The following is a 19,733-nucleotide window of genomic DNA, read 5'->3' as shown; positions in this document are numbered from 1 at the left end:
AATGTTGCTGCCATGACGAAGATTTTCTGGGTCGTGTTGCCTTCAGTGATGACTGGACCTTTCACCTAAGTGGACACGTCAACACACTAACGTGAGTATTTCTGGGTTATCAAACCCCCACGAAATGGCAGTGTCGCGACTCCCCTAAACTGAATGTTTTTTGAGCTATTTCCCAGCGGAAAGTTTAGGGGCCTTTCTTTTGCGGTGAAACAACTGTAACTGGTGTTTCTTACTTTGACGTGCTAGAACTATGGCTCTTTCCTTAGTTGGATGACGCTGAACCACACGACTTTATTTAGCAGCAAGAAAGTGCACCGTCGCACTGGCATAATTTAGTACGCGACTGGTTAAACGACGTTGTACCCGACCGCTGAATTAGCCGCAAGGGGTCGCATGACAAAGCTTCTGTTGGGTGATATCCACGCTCTCACACGATCTGACGCCATGCGAGTTTTGGCTCTGGGGCTTCATAAAGGATCATGCGTATATGCCTCAAGCACTAGCTGATCTATCCGACTTCAGGTACAGCACTGTTGCGACGATTACTTCAGACAAACTGATCGAGGTTCGAGAAGACCCTATCGACTCTGTGTGACGTATGGTGCTCACATTGAACACTGCCGGCCAGAGCGGCCGAGCGGCTCTAGGCGCTACAGTCTGGAACCGCGCGACCGCTACGGTCGCAGGTTCGAATCCTGCCTCGGGCATGGATGTGTGTGATGTCCTTAGGTTAGTTAGGTTTAAGTAGTTCTACGTTCTAGGGGACAGATGACCTCAGCAGTTAAGTCCCATAGTGCTCAGAGCCATTTTGAGTCTTTGAACACTTGTAAGAAAAACTGAGTTGCTCTTTCATTTGTTGCACTATTTATAATAGTAAGTTGAATGTAGTAAACGCTAGAAAACCTTGAAACTCGCATATTCATTTTGAAGCATCCGGTACCACAATCCCATTACGTAACGCTCCAGTGAGGACCCCAACGGTAAGATTACACCAAGGCGCGACTGAACATTAATACGTGGTAGAATGGGGTGTACGCTCTGCAGTGCTCTTCGCAGTGGTTTAGAAAGCGGGGATGAAGTCTACGCTTACAGTCGACGGTTGGATTACAAAATGGTACATAAGTATGATCTATATTCTATAACATGGTCACAGAATATAGATCATTCTCTGTTTTAAATTCTGAAGCACTGTTTGAAACCAGGTTAATTTGGTAAAAATATAGTGACCGAGGGCTCTTTCTCTTTCAATTGTAACTATTCACGGTCTCTGAACATGCGCCATATACAAAATTTTGGTACATTAGTAGCGAAGTAGACTTGGGCAAACCTGGTGCAAAACGTCGACTTGTATGATCGCGGCAAAGTATGAAGCAACGCGCCAGTGAATTTCGCACGGCCTTCTTGCGCCCGAAGAGAGAGCGCACACACTTGGCGACTGTGGCAGTTGCAGTTTAGCCTGTGCAAGTACTGACTACTAGTTCTCATGGAGTAAGCCGTTGAAATGGCTCGGGAAGAGGCCATACCTGGTAACTCAACTGGCCATCGAATAGGGCCACCATGAACAATCCATCTCTGGCCAAATTGTGCTTCAAGGCGATGACCAACGTAAGATATTTGGGAGTCCCATCAAGCCACGTGATTTGCATCGGATCAGAAAGGAGTACGGAGCTTATGTAAAAAAAAAAAAAAAAAAAAAAAAAAAAAAAAAAAAAAAAATCAGTCTCCGTTGAGGCCAAAGAATCTACCGATGTGCCTGAATCTGGGCCTTCCCAGAGCTGGTACGGTGAGTGCTTAGAGTGTGCGCTCACCTGGTTGTCGCGGAGCTGCTGGCCTACGGACTGCCGAGGGACGCGGCGACTGCGGTGCTAGCAGCAGAGCCACTGGCGCGAGCGGTCAGTCTTCGGACGCAGACGCCGCTCCGGCTGGCCGGGGACCGAATTAGCCGGCGACAATGGCGGCAGCACATGTGGGCCACTCGGCACCCCAGACCAACTCCGCGCACAACACAGGGCAGCCCCGCGCCACGGCCGATAGCTCCGCACACCGCTCCACGCAGCCGCTGCGCCCGCTAGCTCAACCCACCGCCTTCTCGAAATATGACGCCTCGGGGCGCCGGAAAAACGCCCGGAGAAATAAACGCACAGGGTCGAGGGGCGCTCAGCGCGAGGCGCGGCGGGGGGAACCCGCGGCGGTATTTATAGCGTTTTTGGCACCGGCGGACGACCTTCATTGCGAAATCTGGCCATAAATGGGCGCCACGGACGGTTGCCAGGAACGTTTCCGGAGGACAATGGCACTTCCTGTGACGCCGAAACGTAAAGCTGATGGTCTCGACTATTGCTTCAGTTCGGTTCTTCCTCGTTTTGTTGCTTTGTCCCCGAAACGTTTCGACATTCTCTACTTATAGACATAAGCAACTCGTCAATTAAATATTTCGCGCCACAGACAGACATAGTAAATTATTTTTTGTAGTATGGGCCCACAGACTTCATACATTATTTAAAGGATTTCCTTTTGCTTCCAGCTGTCAGAATTTTGTTTTACGAATGCAGTTTCTGCATTACGCCATTTTCAAACATCTACAAAACATACAGTCGGTTTCACAAGAAAGTGTAAGCCGTTATCTGTATGAAATAAAAGACACTATCATAAACATAAGTTTACATGAAAATAAATGTTATTGCTAATTGCACAATTACCTAATAGTTAATCCAACCCACGTTTCCATCCTCTAAATATCGTTTGACCCACTTCGCAACGAATGTCTTTGACTTTCTAAGAATTTTTGCTGGAGCTCCATATGAAAGCTTTGGTCCCTTTGGATATTATTTTTTGTAGTATGGGTCCACAGACTTCGTACATTTTTTAAAGGATTTCCTTTTTCTTCCAGCTGGCGGAATTTTGTTTTAAGAATGCAATTTCGGCATTACGCCATTTTCAAACATCTACAAAACATACAGTCGGTTCCAAAAGAAAGTGTACGCCGTTATCTGTATGAAATAAAAGACACTATTATAAACGTAAGTTTACATGAAAATAAATGTTATTACTAATTGCACAATTACCTAATAGTCAATCCAACCCACGTTTCCATCCTCTAAATATCATTTGACCCACTTCGCAACGAATGTCTTTGACTTTCTAAGAATTTTAGCCGGAGCTCCATATGAAAGTTTTGGTCCCTTTGGATGATTTACAAGGAACACTGCCTCGTGAAGATTCATATATTTTGCATTCATTTTAAACTGTAATTGACAAAATGTTCAACTCTCACACTGTTTATCTACACATTGTGCAAAAGCGCATTGATCACAGATTCGAGACCACTACTAGAGATGTCGCTGTGGACGTTACATTTAAAATTATGGCGTGCACTTTCTGGTGGAACTGACTGTAATACAATATAAAAAAGAACAATTTAGAATGGGATTAACAGTAGGTGCAACCAATTTTGTAGTTTTTTGACGTTCATATGCCGTACGTTTTGAACAGTAACGCTGATTAGTCGTTCTTTGATTACGGTTGTGCATATTACATTGTTATGTCTGCCTAACAAAAACCGACATGTTGAAATCTTTCAAGTACGGTACATGAATGTCAAAAAGCTATAAACCTGGATGTGCCCACTGTCAATCGCACTGTAAATTATTCTCACTGCGTTGTATGACGTTTTGTAGATCCATGAAATTGGGTTAATGCTGAAATTGCAATCGGAAAATAAAATCGTAACAGTTGAAAGCAAGACGAAATCCTTTTTAAAAAAAGGACCTGATAAATAGTCTTCTTTTTCTGCACTTCGGGTATTAGGCATTTGCCCTTTACTCTACCCATTCCTTCATTGCCCTTCCGAGATTTCTTCAGCCTATGCGGACTATAATTTCTGATTGTGTAAAATATTCTGCCACTGTTCATTCTGTTGATATGTTCAGTCCCTTTTCTTATGTTGTCTCCAATTTTGTTTCTTTGGTTAAATATGTTTAATTCTTTCCTAATATCGTTGTTCTTTAATTTCTCCACTCTAAGAGAGCCTTTTCTTTCATAGTCCTAGCACATCTCATTTCAACTGCCTGGACCTTACCTTTTTTGTGTTTGTAAATGACCCACAACTCACTCCCGTAGGGTAGAGTAGGAACGGCCATTACTTTATAAAATTTCGTATTATTTTTTGTCTTTTTCTAAAGTACGTATTATTTATATGTTTCCAAGCTTCGATACTTTGTTGTCTACACCTTGTCGTATTCGTATGTGACGTCACAGTCCAGATTACTACAACACTGTTTCCCGCTATTTTTGTTCTTGGGAGGTCCCGTGCTATAAAAGTTATTGATTCAGATTCCTCTGCGAATATAATCGTATTGTAGTCTTCGGTTATTTTACTTAGTATCTTTAAGTTCCGTTTTGATGGCCATTCTCGTTCTCTGTTATAATTGAGACATCATCTGCATATAAGACACCTCGTAAATATTAGCGACTTAAAACTTACCAGCATGGTATTTCGCCATACATGTCGTTACCTCATGGCAAGTTTGAAGGACAGATATCTCCTTCTGTTATAAAGAGGAAGCGTCATTATGGATTTAATTGAAAATAAAATTTATGGGGAAGTTTATCATGAAGTTTGACATTAAAATACGTCTCAGACGAGTGTTGAGCTGTCTCCGTTTATATTCAACTTCTAAGATTATCGCCCGCGAAACAAGAGGTCTCATAGGAAGGTGCTCCTCAACTAAGTATGTACTGGAGGATCTAAAAGCGGTATCATGTCAGCTGTTTTGCTTTCGACGATGACTTCGCAATCCTGTCTATTAATTGCAACACGGCTACCGAGCACACAAATATACTAAGACAGTAAGCAGAAATTTCCTTTGAAAGAACAAAAAGTATGACGAATATCACAGAAGCCCCTCATCAGTCGAAGAAAGGGTATGGTAGAACTGGATGAGTTTACATTTTATCTCTCTGGGAAATCGTACATGTGAATCTAGCGAAACAGATGCCAACAACACAAGGCGACAGAAGATGGCCCCTGCTTTTCACAAAAATCGTGATTTATCCGAGAGAAAAGCTATCTCAGGACGAACTAAACTAAGAGAGTATAACACGACAGTCAAAACAGAGTTTCTGTATGCCAGTGAATATCGCTGAATGACAGGAATGTCACGACTATAAGCATAGTCGGTCTAAAGGCCCAAGTTACACAAGCCGTCAGAAGAAGCCCAACTATAAGATTTCTATACAGGACGTACTCCACAAACAGCGACGGGCGCCAGGGGGCCCTAAGTGTTTAATTTGCATACAGTGCATATCATTATTGGTAGCAATAATTGACGCAGATGAAAGGGTATAAGGGAAAAGGGGGGAGGGAAGGAGGAAGGGAGGAAGGGAAGGGGAAGGTCACGAAATAATGAGTCGCTTATCAGCAAATATATTCTCGAACCGGCCCAGGCCATAAGATCCGAGATAAACATCTTCCGTAATAAAATTGATGTACTGTACGGATTATGACGAAGTGAGATCTACACCAGGAAAATGAAAGACTAATCGAGTCAGTTAGAACAAGAAGTGCAGAATTTTATGGACATCTATTAAGGATGGATGGGAAGAGGCTGACAAACAGATTCTTAAGATACTTGAAAGCTGACCTGAAGTTATTGACAAATGGTGCATGGAGATGAGAAAGGATCTTGAAAAGGCTGAATTACATCAAGGTGACATGGTAGATTGGACAAAATACATGTCAGCGGACGACACGTTCCAAGGTTTTCGTAAAGATCAGAAACTGAGCAGAGGATAGACAAAGAAAAGAAGACAGGATGTCAGAGAATATTTTGGGCTGTGAAGAAGGCTAGTAGTAATGTGTGTTACCTAAGATGGTCTTCAATTGCCTTTATCTAAATAAAAAATGTGCCCTGTCTTTACCAACTACAGGAGTCTATTTTGTTATCATACTGTTATAAAAAAGTACGAAACATTTACAAAAAAATACGATACGTGAAGGAGCGTGTGATGACCAGTTTTGTGAGTATAGCGTTTCACTCCACAATGAATTTACATGGATATTCGTCGTCCGTCAACGCTATTTGGTGATGGTATGGTGGCTAATTCCACGTTACAGACTGTTAAAAGTGAAGAGTCAAAACTCGTCCGATGTAGTTTCGTGTAGAGTTCTCGAAGTTACAGTATTGACCGAGTAGAACACTGGGCATTCCACATACTCCTTACACTGAAATATTAACCATAACAAATTAGAGTACTAGTAGTAATCTTCGCACATGTTAATTTCTAGTTGCATTCGCTTATAAATTACGTAAATATGTTCAGACAGATTCGCCGCTAATCACTGGAAATACAATACAATGTGTCTGTCAACTGCATCGTAATACCGTTGTTGAAGAGCAAACAGAATAGATCGGAAATATGTAAATTGATTCTCTGTTTAAATAACTCAGTGTTTCATACAGATTGCCGAAGCTTATTGATCAATTTCATAACGATGATAGAGACGAAGTAAACATATATCTCTTTTCAAAAAATTATTGAACTTGCATAAAATCTGAGGCGAAATTATTTTACAGCATCGTGCTAGTTCGAAAACGTTTACAAGATGTCTTCACTTTCATTAAGGTCACTTTTTACAACTGCAGTGGAGTAGTCTAATTATCGGTGATATAACAGATACTGTGTTCATAGAAAATAATTTCAGCAACGTGCTCCAGTACTGCAGGGTATCCTATCACACAGTTAGACCATATGGAGCGTCGATCCCTGTAATTGGAACATATTCTTCGAAGACGAAATGTAATATTCGTAAGTTCTTCTATCGCATTTGTTCTTTGTTACACTAACCACACAGTTTGTGATATCGTGCGCGTCTTTCGTAAAATAATCCTGTGCAAATCATGTAGTCTTATGGCCACACTACAATTTTATGTATCGATGTACAGATGAAATATCCCTGAGAAACATGAATCGTTTAGCAAATACATCTCACCTGAAATAATTCTTGAAAACTCTTTGAACACTGTATTTTCAGTCGATTATCCTTCGCCTCTGTTTGTCGACTGGATTCTGTTTCCCTAAATCACACAAGTGTGATTATTCATTCTGACCGAAATCGGCCAGGTTCCAGTTTACTCACTGGGTATCAATTTAATTTGCTCCAGATACCTGTTTTTAAGGTTTCACCATCGTTAAGAATTATACAATTATGCTGTCAGGCTGTTATTTCACCTGCCTATTGTGAATAATGAGACAGTTATGCTGTCTTTTGCGACTGCTATAATGTCTTATTTGGACTAAATGCTTTTTGCTTTATTTGCAACAACTTCTATGATTTTTTTTTGTTCCTACATTATCATAAGGCACTTGTTCGCCCAGTTCTTGAGTATAGATCCAATGGAGAGCAGCGCGTTTAATCACGGCATCGTTTAGCCGGCGCGAGAGGGCTGCAGAGATGCCCAACGAACTTCAGTGGCAGACGTTACAAGAGAGGCATTGTGTATCACTGAGAGGTTTACTAATGAAATTTCGGGAGAGCACTTTCCTGTAGAGTCGGACAACATTTTACTTTCTCATAGATCTTGCGAAGTGACAACGGCGAGAAAATTTGAGAAATTACAGTTAATACAGAGGCTTACAGACAATCTTTCTTCTCATGCGACATTCGCGTGTGGAACAGGGTAGGAGAAATAACTTAAGTGGTACTAAAAGTACCCTCTACCACACACCGGTTCAGAGAATGATATAGATGCAGATTTCCATGCCTTCCTCTGTACACAAATGATCGATTTTTAACACACTTCGAAAAAAAAGTACAGTACTTGAGGTGAATGTGGATATGTAAAACATGCAAACGAGAAAATATTGTGTAAGCTCGGCGTGTAACAAATCGAACGACTGTGTACAGAAGAACGCGTGGATATAATGTAAACTGATCACTGTAGATACGTTAAATAAACCGAAACGCATGTATGCCAGGTAAGACTTTATTTAGTCGCAAAATACGGCATAACTCCCACATTACTTGTAAAGCTGCGACAGCAGAATAGGGAATTCAAAAACCAAAAGGGCAATACGCACTTGCTGTTGGATTTATGAATTATGGGCGAAAGAGACGCAAAACAATCATTTCACATCGCAAAAGTATTCCTCTGCCCTATTCATAAAATGAAGCAAATACATGCTCAATTGTTTAGTCACTCGAGTCATTCGATAGTTTGAAATGATCGATAGCTTCCGTTAGTTTGTCGCATAAAGTGCTTGTCGGATTCATTATCTGCGAAGTTTCATTGTTTACTAAAAATGGCTCTGAGCACTATGGGACTTAACATCTATGGTCATCATTCACATAGACCTACTTAAACCTTATTAATCTACGGACATCACCGAGCACCCAGTCATCACGAGACGGAGAAAATCCCTGACCCCGCCGGGAATCGAACCCGGGAACATAAGCGCGGGAAGCGAGAACGCTACCGCACGACCACGCATTGTTTACTTGGAATGTGGATTAAAAAACTGCACCGAACGCCAATGGTACCAGTGATTTTAATTCCTGCCTAATTGATTGGAAAATAAAAAAAAGTGATAAATTGCTTCTTCTGAACCTTCGACGAACGTGAAAATACGATACGAATTTGTGAGCCGTCTTATGAAACATCGAACACCGAAGTTTCTGCCCTATAATATTTCCACTATTGTGAGATATATTTCAGTGAAACTGATGATGGTTTTCTTTGTTATACAACGGCTACACTCTTGATGCACGTGGACACTGAACTTAACCGGAACTAAGACGTAGAATTGTGCCTTCTTGGCTACGTTACAGCAACATCTGCATGACACTACTTTGCAATCCAGGAGCACATCCATACGACGCACGAGTTGTTGATGTTGACACTTCTCCGCCAATAGGGGGAACTTGGCTCGCTGACTAGGTCAACGAACACGGGAGGAGTGATTTGGCTGCTGTTGAGGCCGTATATCACGTGACTGTATTGGGCTACAGCTTGAACTCACCAGCACCTGACCATTTTCGTAGGAAATGGTAATTTGTGATTTTCTAAATTGTGCCATTCAGTCAGTCTCAAGGATTTCTCCTGCTCACATTATACTTTCTCACCCGAACAAATATGAAATAAATATTGCATTTCTGCCTGTGGAATGTTCCGTACAAAACATCACCCACTGCTGCCATTTTCTACTGAGACGTATTTCTTATTCCTGTTTATTTACTCTCCTTACGATCCATCATATTTATTCAGGGGGATTACAGAAGTGTTTGATTCCCCCCGTCTGCGTTTACCCATGACGTCATCAATATGGCGCAAATGGTTATTCTAAGCGTCTCCAATATGGCGCCTTTGACATCACTACACACACATGGCAACAAACACGAAAATACATATAATTAAGACAATATCTGCCACCAAAAATTCAACCAAACTAGCAGGTCAACCTCGGAAAATTGGGGGTTTTATGGAGAGGACAAGCTAAATATAATAGAAAAAAACACACCACAATCCCACAACACAACATGGCGAAAAAAAAAATTACAACTAGACCAACAAAATATGCAGGAATCGAACACTTCCCTTGACCTATATAGGTCAACCACAGGTGACGGCACTAATACCTACAACTAAAACTATGGGAACCGGAATCGGACATTTCCTTGACCTACATAGGTCAATCACAAATGACAATACCAAAACAACAACACCTACAACTACAAAACTTAAAACCAAAATCACAACCTCAAAATTCCACAATTCAAACAGCCCTACAAAAATTAAAACACGTTCAATACACCATAAATACACAAAACATTACAACTTGAGAAGAACAACAACAACAAAATTACTTACCACCAGCAAATTCCGGTGCTTCAAACTACATCGGCCACCCCAAACACTCCTCCTCCCCCCCCCCCCCCCCATATACAAGCGCGCACACACACACACACACACACACACACACACACACACACACACACACACACACATTAAAGTCCACCACACTACAAACAACAAACCAATAACGCCTAATGAAAATGCAAAAAAAAACCTCACTGAAAAAACTTCCAAACCTTATGTCTGGAATTACAAACTTAGCTGCCAATGAATTCACAACTCCAACACCAAGACTCAAATATACCCACTACAACACATTATACTCAGCACATACACACACACACACACACACACACACACACACACACTACCAGAGAGCACCATGAAACACAAAAAAAACAACACCTACAACAAACCAACTCATAAACACTGTGTCGTAATGACGTCACACATCACAACACCCTTACGTCACAGGTCAAAGCAGACGGGTGGAATCGGACGCTTCCATTGACTCACCAATTCTTCAAAAATTATTCACACATTCCTTCACTTGGCATTTTCTTTGTTTTCTATTGGTGTTTTTGGCCTTTCTTTCCAAGTTTATGATCATTTGTGCTTCTGTTATTTTAAAGATACCAAACTTTCATCCTTCCTTCTGTAAACTTCTTATTGTCCTGATTCACACATCTGTTGCTTGTATAAAGCACTTCAGACAAACAAGAACATCAGCTTTCCACATCCCATAAATTCTAGCACACTATTCCATCTGTGAGCTTTGACCAAAGCCATCATACTGTTCACGAAGATGCAACATATGCAAGATTCCCAAATGGTGACCAATACTCGTAAACACACAAAGATACTTTTAAATAAATCCTTAAAAAAATTACTCTTCACACCTAATGGGAGATCACGAAAAACAACAAAACATGGTATCGGCAACTAGAATTGAGCTGAGCACACAGAGCTATACCAAACTAATTAAATCCTAAAAGAAAATGCAGTACACACCTAATGAGAAACCACAAAAAATCACGAAACATGGACCCATAACTTGAATTTATTGAGCCATGTAGCTAAAGTACACAGAGAGATACCAAAAAAATCATCAAAGAAATTGTGACACATTGGGAAAAGATGGCCAAATATCTATGAGAACCAAGTTTCTAAATATGATTGCTAATTGTTTCTCTTGTAGAAATTTAAGCTGCACTCTTAAGTTCCTGCCTAACTACACCCTCAGAAATTGTGACATCTCCGAAATAAACAGAGTAGTTTATGATAGCTATTAAGGCACTCAAAGATGACATTTCGTAACAAGCTGTTTACATTCTTCGCATCATGCGACACACATGATGCCACACGTGATGTCGTGGTTCAAAGCCAAGAACTGGAATCGCACACTGGAACTGACCCTTCACATGTAGTGAAGTCCCTACCCCCCCAAAAAAATAGTGATTCACACCTGCATGATTTCATTACACCAGCATTGTCACTGGAGAGTTCTCTTGATCTATTTCATCTGTCATAGAGGTGAAACAGGTAAAGGTAGTTCTTAAAAACTGTGTGCCTTACCTGTGTGAACATTTTTGGAAACTGGTATCTCTGTTGGACAAAGTGTAGGTGTGGAATTAACTGTGGCCATGTGGAAGGAACTATCCCACTTTCACCTATAGGGATATATCACAAAATTTAAGTCAGGGGGAACATCTGAATCCAACCTCCAAAAAATGAGGCTGCAGACCTTGTTCTGTTCCTGATACTACTTTTTAAGTGATTTAACACTTACCTTTTCCATTTTACCCACACACTTAGTATTTTCATTTCTCCTTCTCTGATACTGCTAAAGAAGAGCTTCTGAATAAATATTACTTCTAGGGCTCGTGCTACTTATCTTGTCATGAGTTTCACTTTGCTTGTTTGCTATTTGTGGTAACCGAACCATCATATTTAACTCATGACATAATGATGATGAGGTGTATGCCATCACATTTGCATGGTGTATTTATAAGCAGATGACAAGGCATTTTGAAGTATGTGTTATTTTATGTAGTGCTGTCTCTGCTTAAAGTGCACTTCAGTGTCAGTAGTTCTTCCGCAGCACGCTGCTGTTGGCAGTTCATTACCATTTGCCATAGCCAAATGGTTGACAGTATCAGTAGTCAATGAGAACAGTTGAATCTAATGACTTGTGTGGGTGACAGATACAAACTGATTACTTCTATTTTTGACACTGACATCACCAGACCACGATTATTGATTTGGCTATTATGGTTTGTAAGGTTCATTATTGGTTTTCGTATTTATTTCTTTTATTGTATGTATCTCAGATGTGACAGAAGTTCTTGGAATACTGTTTTGTAATTTTTGGCAAAAACAGTGAATGGGGCTGAGGAACGCTGGCTGTGGTGACGGACAGATCTGTACCTTAGCTAGATGCTCAGTTCAAAAACTTTCTGCAGTATTTTCAGAATGTCTTGATTTCTGAGGTGGTGATTAGGCAGGAACCTAAGACTATAATTTCAAGTTTACAGAATATTCCATTTTATATGGCAGTATTTTGTACAATATATTCCATTTGCCACCACATAATTTGATATGAGCACTTGATATCTTGATGCCATTTATTGAACACTATTTTCTCATTGGTTCTGCTATATTGTCTAATCATCTGACTCATGATTTGTCATGTTCACTTGCCATCAGTCAACATGCAAAAAGTCACCAACTGCAACATGCAGTGGGGGAGCTGCTGACACCATAAGTGCAGCTTAACCATTGTGTTTCTTGGGTGTTTATTCGATACACAGAGATTATTAAGGATAACAGTCGCATGTTGCATGAAGAAATTTGTGCAGGACATCTAACATACATTTTCTTTAAAAGTCTGCATTGTTGAATGACTATGTGAAAAGCTATGGATGTGGGACAGAAATGAAAATGGTTTGGGTTGCTGCATCCTGTACCAGCCATGGATTTATGGGATGGTACTGGGAAGGCATTATTTGGAGGTTTGTTTGCAGTGGATTGATCTGAAAGGTCAAGGCACATCTTCTATGATTTTGAAACAAATACTAAAAAAGAGATAGAGGGGCTGGCCAGTACTTACCTCAGCTCAGTACAGCTGATAGATAACACGTAACAGAACAGAAAATTTACATTCCTAGCTTTCAGAACTTTGTTCTTTCATCAGGGAGGAGAGAGGGGAAGAAAGGGAAGAAGGGAAAGTGGATTTAATTACTCACAACCCAGGTTATGAAGCAAAATGGAAAGGGAAACAGGGAGGGCAGCAAGGATGGAGGCATGGTTGTCAGAGGGAATGATATTGTTTTGTTGACCCCCCTCTCCCCCCCCCCCCCCCCCCCCCAAATGTTGTTATATGGTTAGTGAACACTCATGAAGTGAATTTAATTAGACAGGTTAGTTAAAGACAATGATACCAATTTTAGATTGAGTTTGACTATATTCTTTATTTTAGTTTATATTGCGCCAAATGACTTTACTTGCCTTTTCTTTTAGTGACACCTTTGTTAGATTGAGGATCTATTAGAAATTATCAACTTGTCTGTGACACTCAGAAAATGCTGCTTCATGGATTTATTTGGAGAACATGTAGAACACATAATCACTATTTAATAATCATCCCAGAAAGGACCTAGCAAAAGTGCCTTGGATATCTCATACCAGTGACTGGTTTTACACAGGTATTCTAATTTTCTGAGTCAAATGCTGTTTGTTTTTGTTCAGATATGCCAATAGAAAAGTGCTGACTGACTTTTTAAAGTGGACTGAGAGGAGTACATGAAGATGAGCATGGGTAATAGTAGCATGTTTATTGGCCTGAGGCCAGTTTTCCTAATGGACTGGAGCTAATGCAAGGCATACAGCTGCAAGTTCATGGTCCTGCCCTGACCAGTGAGTGTCATTGATGTGTAAAGTGATAAAGAGTAAAACTGTGATTATACCAAAGAACTTTATACAACAGGGACCAACCAAAGGAGGCAGTGCAGCTGTTATGACACTGGATGTATGCAAAAGACAGGGCTTGCTCTGTCTGGAAATCATGATTTAAGTTTCCCATGATTTTTGTAAGTTATTTCAGGCAAGTCTGGTATAGGTCCTTCACCAAGGCCACATCCAACCACATCACATGTTCTCAAAAAGTATACATACATACTATATGTATTTGTATATTTTTTGAGATATTAATTTTGATTGTATTATGATGACAAATCCAACATCATCGTAAGATGATCTCTGGAAATACCATTAGAGTCAGTACTGACAAATATCAGAATAATGTTGAAGAGCTAATATGCCAAGAATTATCTAGAATTGTGGGTAACCTTGTGTTTTCTTGGATCATCAGGTTTATATCTACTTGCTCGGTTATCAATACTTTTATTTAAAGAGGTCTTTCTGAATTGAATAATTATGATTAGCTGAAAGTAAGAGCTATTTTAAACATATTTTTAACATATTTATATACCAGTAACTTTGTGAAATAATTAAATAAATATTTCTTAAAATATTTAATGTCATTTCTGATATAATTCTCATTCATAAGTATTATTGATAGTGAGAGAAAGAGAGAGAGAGAGAGAGAGAGAGAGAGAGAGAGAGACATTAACATAATTTGACAGGACACTAGGTCTTTCCTACCTTTTGTGCTCGCTGCCGTTCAATCTGACTGACTAGGGCTGCACTCTGGGTATGAGATTCTTTCATTAAGGGCTCCATTCCCTGCATTATTACTTGCGCTCCCAGAAATTTATTCAGCAAGGAACGTGCCTCAATATCTTCCTCTGTGTCATCTTCTTGTGCACCTGTTATGGAATAAATATTTATATTTATAAAAAAATCAGAGTATAGGCAATGTTACAATACAATATATCAATAGTTTTAAAATAATTCTACCTAAGAACACATCTTGACCAAATAGAAAGAGCTGCTGTAGTACGTAAGTCATCTTTTTGAAGAGGCTGATGAGGTTATGTGAAGTCAGACATGTTAATTATTACTGTAGATAACACACTTTTTTGCAAGTTTCACTTTTTGCTTTATGCAAACTAGGTCTTGCATTCCAAGCCCAGTTTCTAGTGTTAATCTTTCAGAGAGATTATGCATTGCTTCTGATGTACTATGAACAACTACCAAAGAAATTAACTGGTAATTTAATTTCTAGTGCAGCAGCCAGAACTCATGCCAGCAGATCTTTCTCTGTCTCTAGAGGAGTCTCATCAATTAAACTTTGCATTACTACCCTATTGCTACATTTCTGCATATCAGGATGTGCAACTCTAAGACTTTTCTCTTTCCCTCAGCATTACACAACTGAATAGAAACTGTTTTAGAACAGAAATGGGGCATTTCCAGATGTTGGTTCCTGTTCAAAATATTATGTACTCACTCCCCTCTAAAAGTCCTAGAAGTATGTAATGGGAATTTTTGAACAACCTGCACAATCTTCCTGGAAACTCAATAATTAATGTCCTGTTAGGGAAATACATTGTCAGATATGCAGTCTGCTGCTGTACGACGATGAGTGGCAATGTAAATGCTTGTAGACAAGCTATCACTTACAAGAAGTGGACTATTCAAGTGTTTAACAGGCAAGTAAATCAATATAGGTGTGTGTGTATTCACATATTAAATATGTCACTACTGTCAATGAAGGCAATCTAAAGAGGGTAGCTTATTGAGAGTGGCTTATTTTTTTTGTCTCTTGTGATATCCAGAAGGTGATGCTAGCATTTGTAGGTAGGTATCAGAGAGCCAAATGTTTATTTGTACCCATCTTCAATAGTTTCTCAGAAGCTCTCCACTTAACTCAAAATTAATGTAGCATCTGTTATTGGGTATTGGGGAGTTGGTTTGACATTACCACATGTAAAGTTCTTCTCTATGTGTCACTTGTTAATCTCCATCCTGTGGATGGCTGTCACGAATGCTTCAACTTTATAACTTTTTATGCAAATGACAGAAAAAGGGAAGATAAAACTAAGTGTTGGAAAACAGCATACCACTGCTGAGTAGCATCACCGATCTGTCAGTCAAGATCACCATTAACACTGTTAGCTTTTCAGTTTATGAGACACTGGTGTTTTGGAATTTAGTCACGCACATTTTTGTACAGCCTACTGATCAACAACCGTATGTCGCCACCTCCCTTATCATTACCAACAGCGTTCCGGGGACACAGTTCTTCTACTGTCATGAATCAGACACATTATTACTGCTTACACTAGCAACTTATTACCCTCTCAACACTAGCATGCATTATGGACACAATTATGGAGAATTGGATCAATGCACTTCCCATGTAAAGCAAAATTATGTTTAGGAAAAACGTTTTTATTGTTCATTAACACTGTAAGACCATTTTTAAGGAATTCTCCAGAAAGACATCCTAGCAGTTGGCTCCTAGCCTTTAATTTTTTGTAATTAGTTTATATGCAAGTTCTGATGAGCAAGGGAACTATAAATCCTTGCAACATAACTTTGATATTTAAACATTGAAGATAAGTAGTCTATAAAATAGATCTATTTGTATTTAGTCTCTGTGAAATATCATGACAATTTTCACTGCAAACCAGGTTTACTTTAAGAGGAAGGGACTCGATTTGAGCATTCATTAGCTTGGTTGTGGAAAATTGTACAAAACTTTGTTGTAAACATCATCACATGTTCTTACCACTTTTGCATCCAGTGGATCCAAATTGCATCTGACTGACCTTCTAGTATAGAAATTAGAAGATTGTTTGCTTGTAAGTTTAATAAGGAATATGGATGGCAGGAACAGGTATTTTAACTTGCTCCTCCTAAATACAACATATACTACCAATTGTGCACAACAATATACACTGAAACATTTTTTTTTGTTACAAGAATGTCACAAGTACTTAGAATTATCTATACAATAATCTAGTTTTTCTTAATTCTATTTGTTTAAGTGTACCATTTCTGTAAAGCTGTATCTGTTAACTACTATTCTGATTAACTAGTGCTTAAAACACTTAAAATCAATGATCCTGACATCTCTGAGAGCAGATAAATAAGCTAAATAAAAATGTTTGTTAGTTCTAATGGTACAAAGGAACTATAGGAGGTGAATTACAACTTACCCTGTTCAGAGTTTCTCATTCGATTCAGTACATCATGTACATCGGTCACTTTAGACTGATTGTCAAGAAATGACCTATTGTCTTTGTCAGCCTTTGGTGTACTCTGATTACTGCCTGACGAGCTCACACGGACCTCTATTGTTGATGACTGTTTGACACCTGGTGAGCCTGACAGTAAGAAATCTTGTCTTCAGATTCTTTTAATGATTAAAATAACAGTAATACTCAATTACAACTCAAAATTTAACCAGTTATAATCTGTTTTTAAATGTTAACAATGAATAAAATACTTCTTTAAGTGTTTATCTATGGAACAGCTATAAATGGATTTCAGTGCTGTATGTAAGCTGATGGGCAGCAGATCAAACTTTTGAACTCTGTCCACCATAACTGTTCTTCAAAATTGGTAACTGTGTTATTATACAAGTCGTCAGGAGATATATTACCGCACAGCAGATGTCAGATGTTTGTACCTATACTCAGATGATGTAATTATTGAATCTGTCCTCATTTTATTGTTCTCATTAATTAATTTACATCTGCATTTTAACTGAAAGAAATCTCTGAAATATTGTTGTTTGTTGCAACAATTAGTGCTCAAATTGGAGTGTTTGGGCTTTAACCAAATATATGCTATTATTCTTTCTTCCCTGAGGAAGAAATAAACGGTTCCAAAAGCTAATTGTGGTTTTTCCCAGTTTTTAAAATTGGTGTTAGTAGTACTTGGAGTTTTGTCTCCTGAAAGTAAGTACTTGCAAGCCATCTGCCTGTTGGTAATTTTACAGTTAATATTACAGTTCACACAGTACGGCACATGTAGAGTCAAATAGGTACCAAAGCACTTGAGAATTGGAACACATTTTTGAAATGTGCTTAAAACCCATTGCTTAAAAAGTAATCAACAAAATATATGGGACATTTGTACCATATCTTCCTCATTGAAATGTTGTGATGAAACAAATGGAAAAATTTCCTACAGATAATGCAATTATTAAAAAGCTGTTACAGAAAGAAAGAAAAATCACTGAAAATGCAAAGTTAAGCTCAGCATTTGATGATGGGGGAAAGGTTACAAGAATTTTCCGGGAATCACTGAACCACACATATTACTTATTTAGAGACTATAGAAATACATGATCCAGAACAGACTCATACAGGGATCATCTTATATTTGACAGGATAGGAACAACATGTAATTACAACATCAACTTTAAGGTACTGTACAGTACTGGATCTTTGTCTGTTCCTATTGTGTACATAAGTACTGTACCATTCACTCACTATCACTGTATATCTAGTCTTATCCACAGATAATTTCAGATGAAAATGGGTTCATCAAAATTGATGGGAAAGAGTTCCCTCTGTAATCTTTTGATGGACAATTGTCACTGCTTCATTACAGATCTACTAAGGGCAATTTTATGTATTGAATAGGAAAACTGCACATTTATCTGTGTACTGTGAGTGGTAGCAGAATTTTACCCAAGGGATTCCAAAAGTGCCATTTTTTATATAAGGTTTTTTTTTTTTTTTTTTTTTTTTTTTTTTTTTTTTTTAAATGACTTGTCATGCCTCAAGAAATAAATCTGACAGGAAGTATGCAAGGCTTGTTGTCTGTTAAGCATTTGATAGTTATCCAGTCAGTATTTTTTGAAGGTAGGGTACTGTGATACCTTAACATTAAGCTTATTTTGTTAGTATATCCAAAGCACATCATTTTATGTGATTAATACTAATATGGATGTAGGAAACCTTTGGGAACAACCATCTAATTGATCAACAGAACCAACTCTTAAAAACATAGGGCTGAATCAAAATGGGTCTCATATTTCTGGTGTGGCATGCTATTGTGTCGCCAACACATGTGGTCTACAGAACTCATAACTGTGTGGCTGGATGTTGTACCAGACTGCAACGCATATACTTCAAGAACCATAGTGTTTAAGAAGATCCAAGCAATTATGTGTCATTTTAAACATGTCATGCCTTGTGTATAACAAATCAGTAGTTTCAAAAGATTTTCACCTTGGGACAAATAAATCACATTTCACATTGGACTACCATAAAAAAATGTAACATTAATCAAATCACATATAATGAACTACACTATGGTACATATGGCACTGATCAACTTAAACTGATTCACACAATTTAAGAATGAGTTTATGAAATTACAGCTACCCTAGTTGAAAGAAATTGTAGCAGGAAATAGTTCATACTGACTTCAGCAATTTGTTTTATAACTGATAATCAAGTGGGAGATTTCATAACTTCTACTGTATACTGAAATTCTGAAGATGGCGTCTGTTGTGTAAATGGACTAATAATGATACAAAGCTGAATCTATTTTTACTGTATTTCTACATTTGTACTCTCCAAACCACCATGAAATGCATAGCAGAGCATATTTATCATTTTTAGGGTATCTTCAGTTCTAAACATGTACAGAGCTTAAATTATTCTGTGTGTGCTGTAATTAGTTTAATCTTGTATTTGTGGTCCCTACAGGAGCAGTATATAGGGGGGGGGGGGGGGGGGGGGGGTAAGTGCATTTCAGGCTTATTCACTGAATACTGATTTTTGAAACTTCATAAGTAGGCTTTTGTGGGATGGTTTATGTCTTATCTTCAAGGTTTTTAGCATTTCTGTGACGTTCTCCCATGAGTCACGAACCTGTGATCATTCGTTACTGCTTTTATTTCCATTCATTAAATATGGTCTGTTAGTCCTTCTTGGTATGAGGAACACAATTGTTCTG

General features: G+C 38.8%; 1 protein-coding gene across 5 annotated transcripts in view; it reads right to left on the bottom strand.

Annotated features, from left to right (window-relative positions):
- LOC126334712 (microtubule-associated protein futsch-like) overlaps positions 1–19,733 on the bottom strand; it is an 802,673-nt gene that overhangs the window by 80,461 nt on the left and 702,479 nt on the right. For all 5 annotated transcript variants that reach the window (XM_049997227.1, XM_049997256.1, XM_049997264.1 and 2 more), the window contains 2 exons: positions 16,976–17,143; positions 14,514–14,677 (listed from right to left, as the gene is read on the bottom strand). In XM_049997227.1, coding sequence (XP_049853184.1) covers positions 14,514–14,677; positions 16,976–17,143 — 332 coding nt within the window. The remainder of the gene's footprint in view (positions 1–14,513; positions 14,678–16,975; positions 17,144–19,733) is intronic.

The sequence above is a fragment of the Schistocerca gregaria genome, chromosome 1, assembly GCF_023897955.1.
Source record: "Schistocerca gregaria isolate iqSchGreg1 chromosome 1, iqSchGreg1.2, whole genome shotgun sequence".
NCBI lineage: Eukaryota > Metazoa > Arthropoda > Insecta > Orthoptera > Acrididae > Schistocerca > Schistocerca gregaria.
Note: the sequence above shows the minus strand (reverse complement) of the source record. Positions and strands in the feature narration are given on the sequence as shown.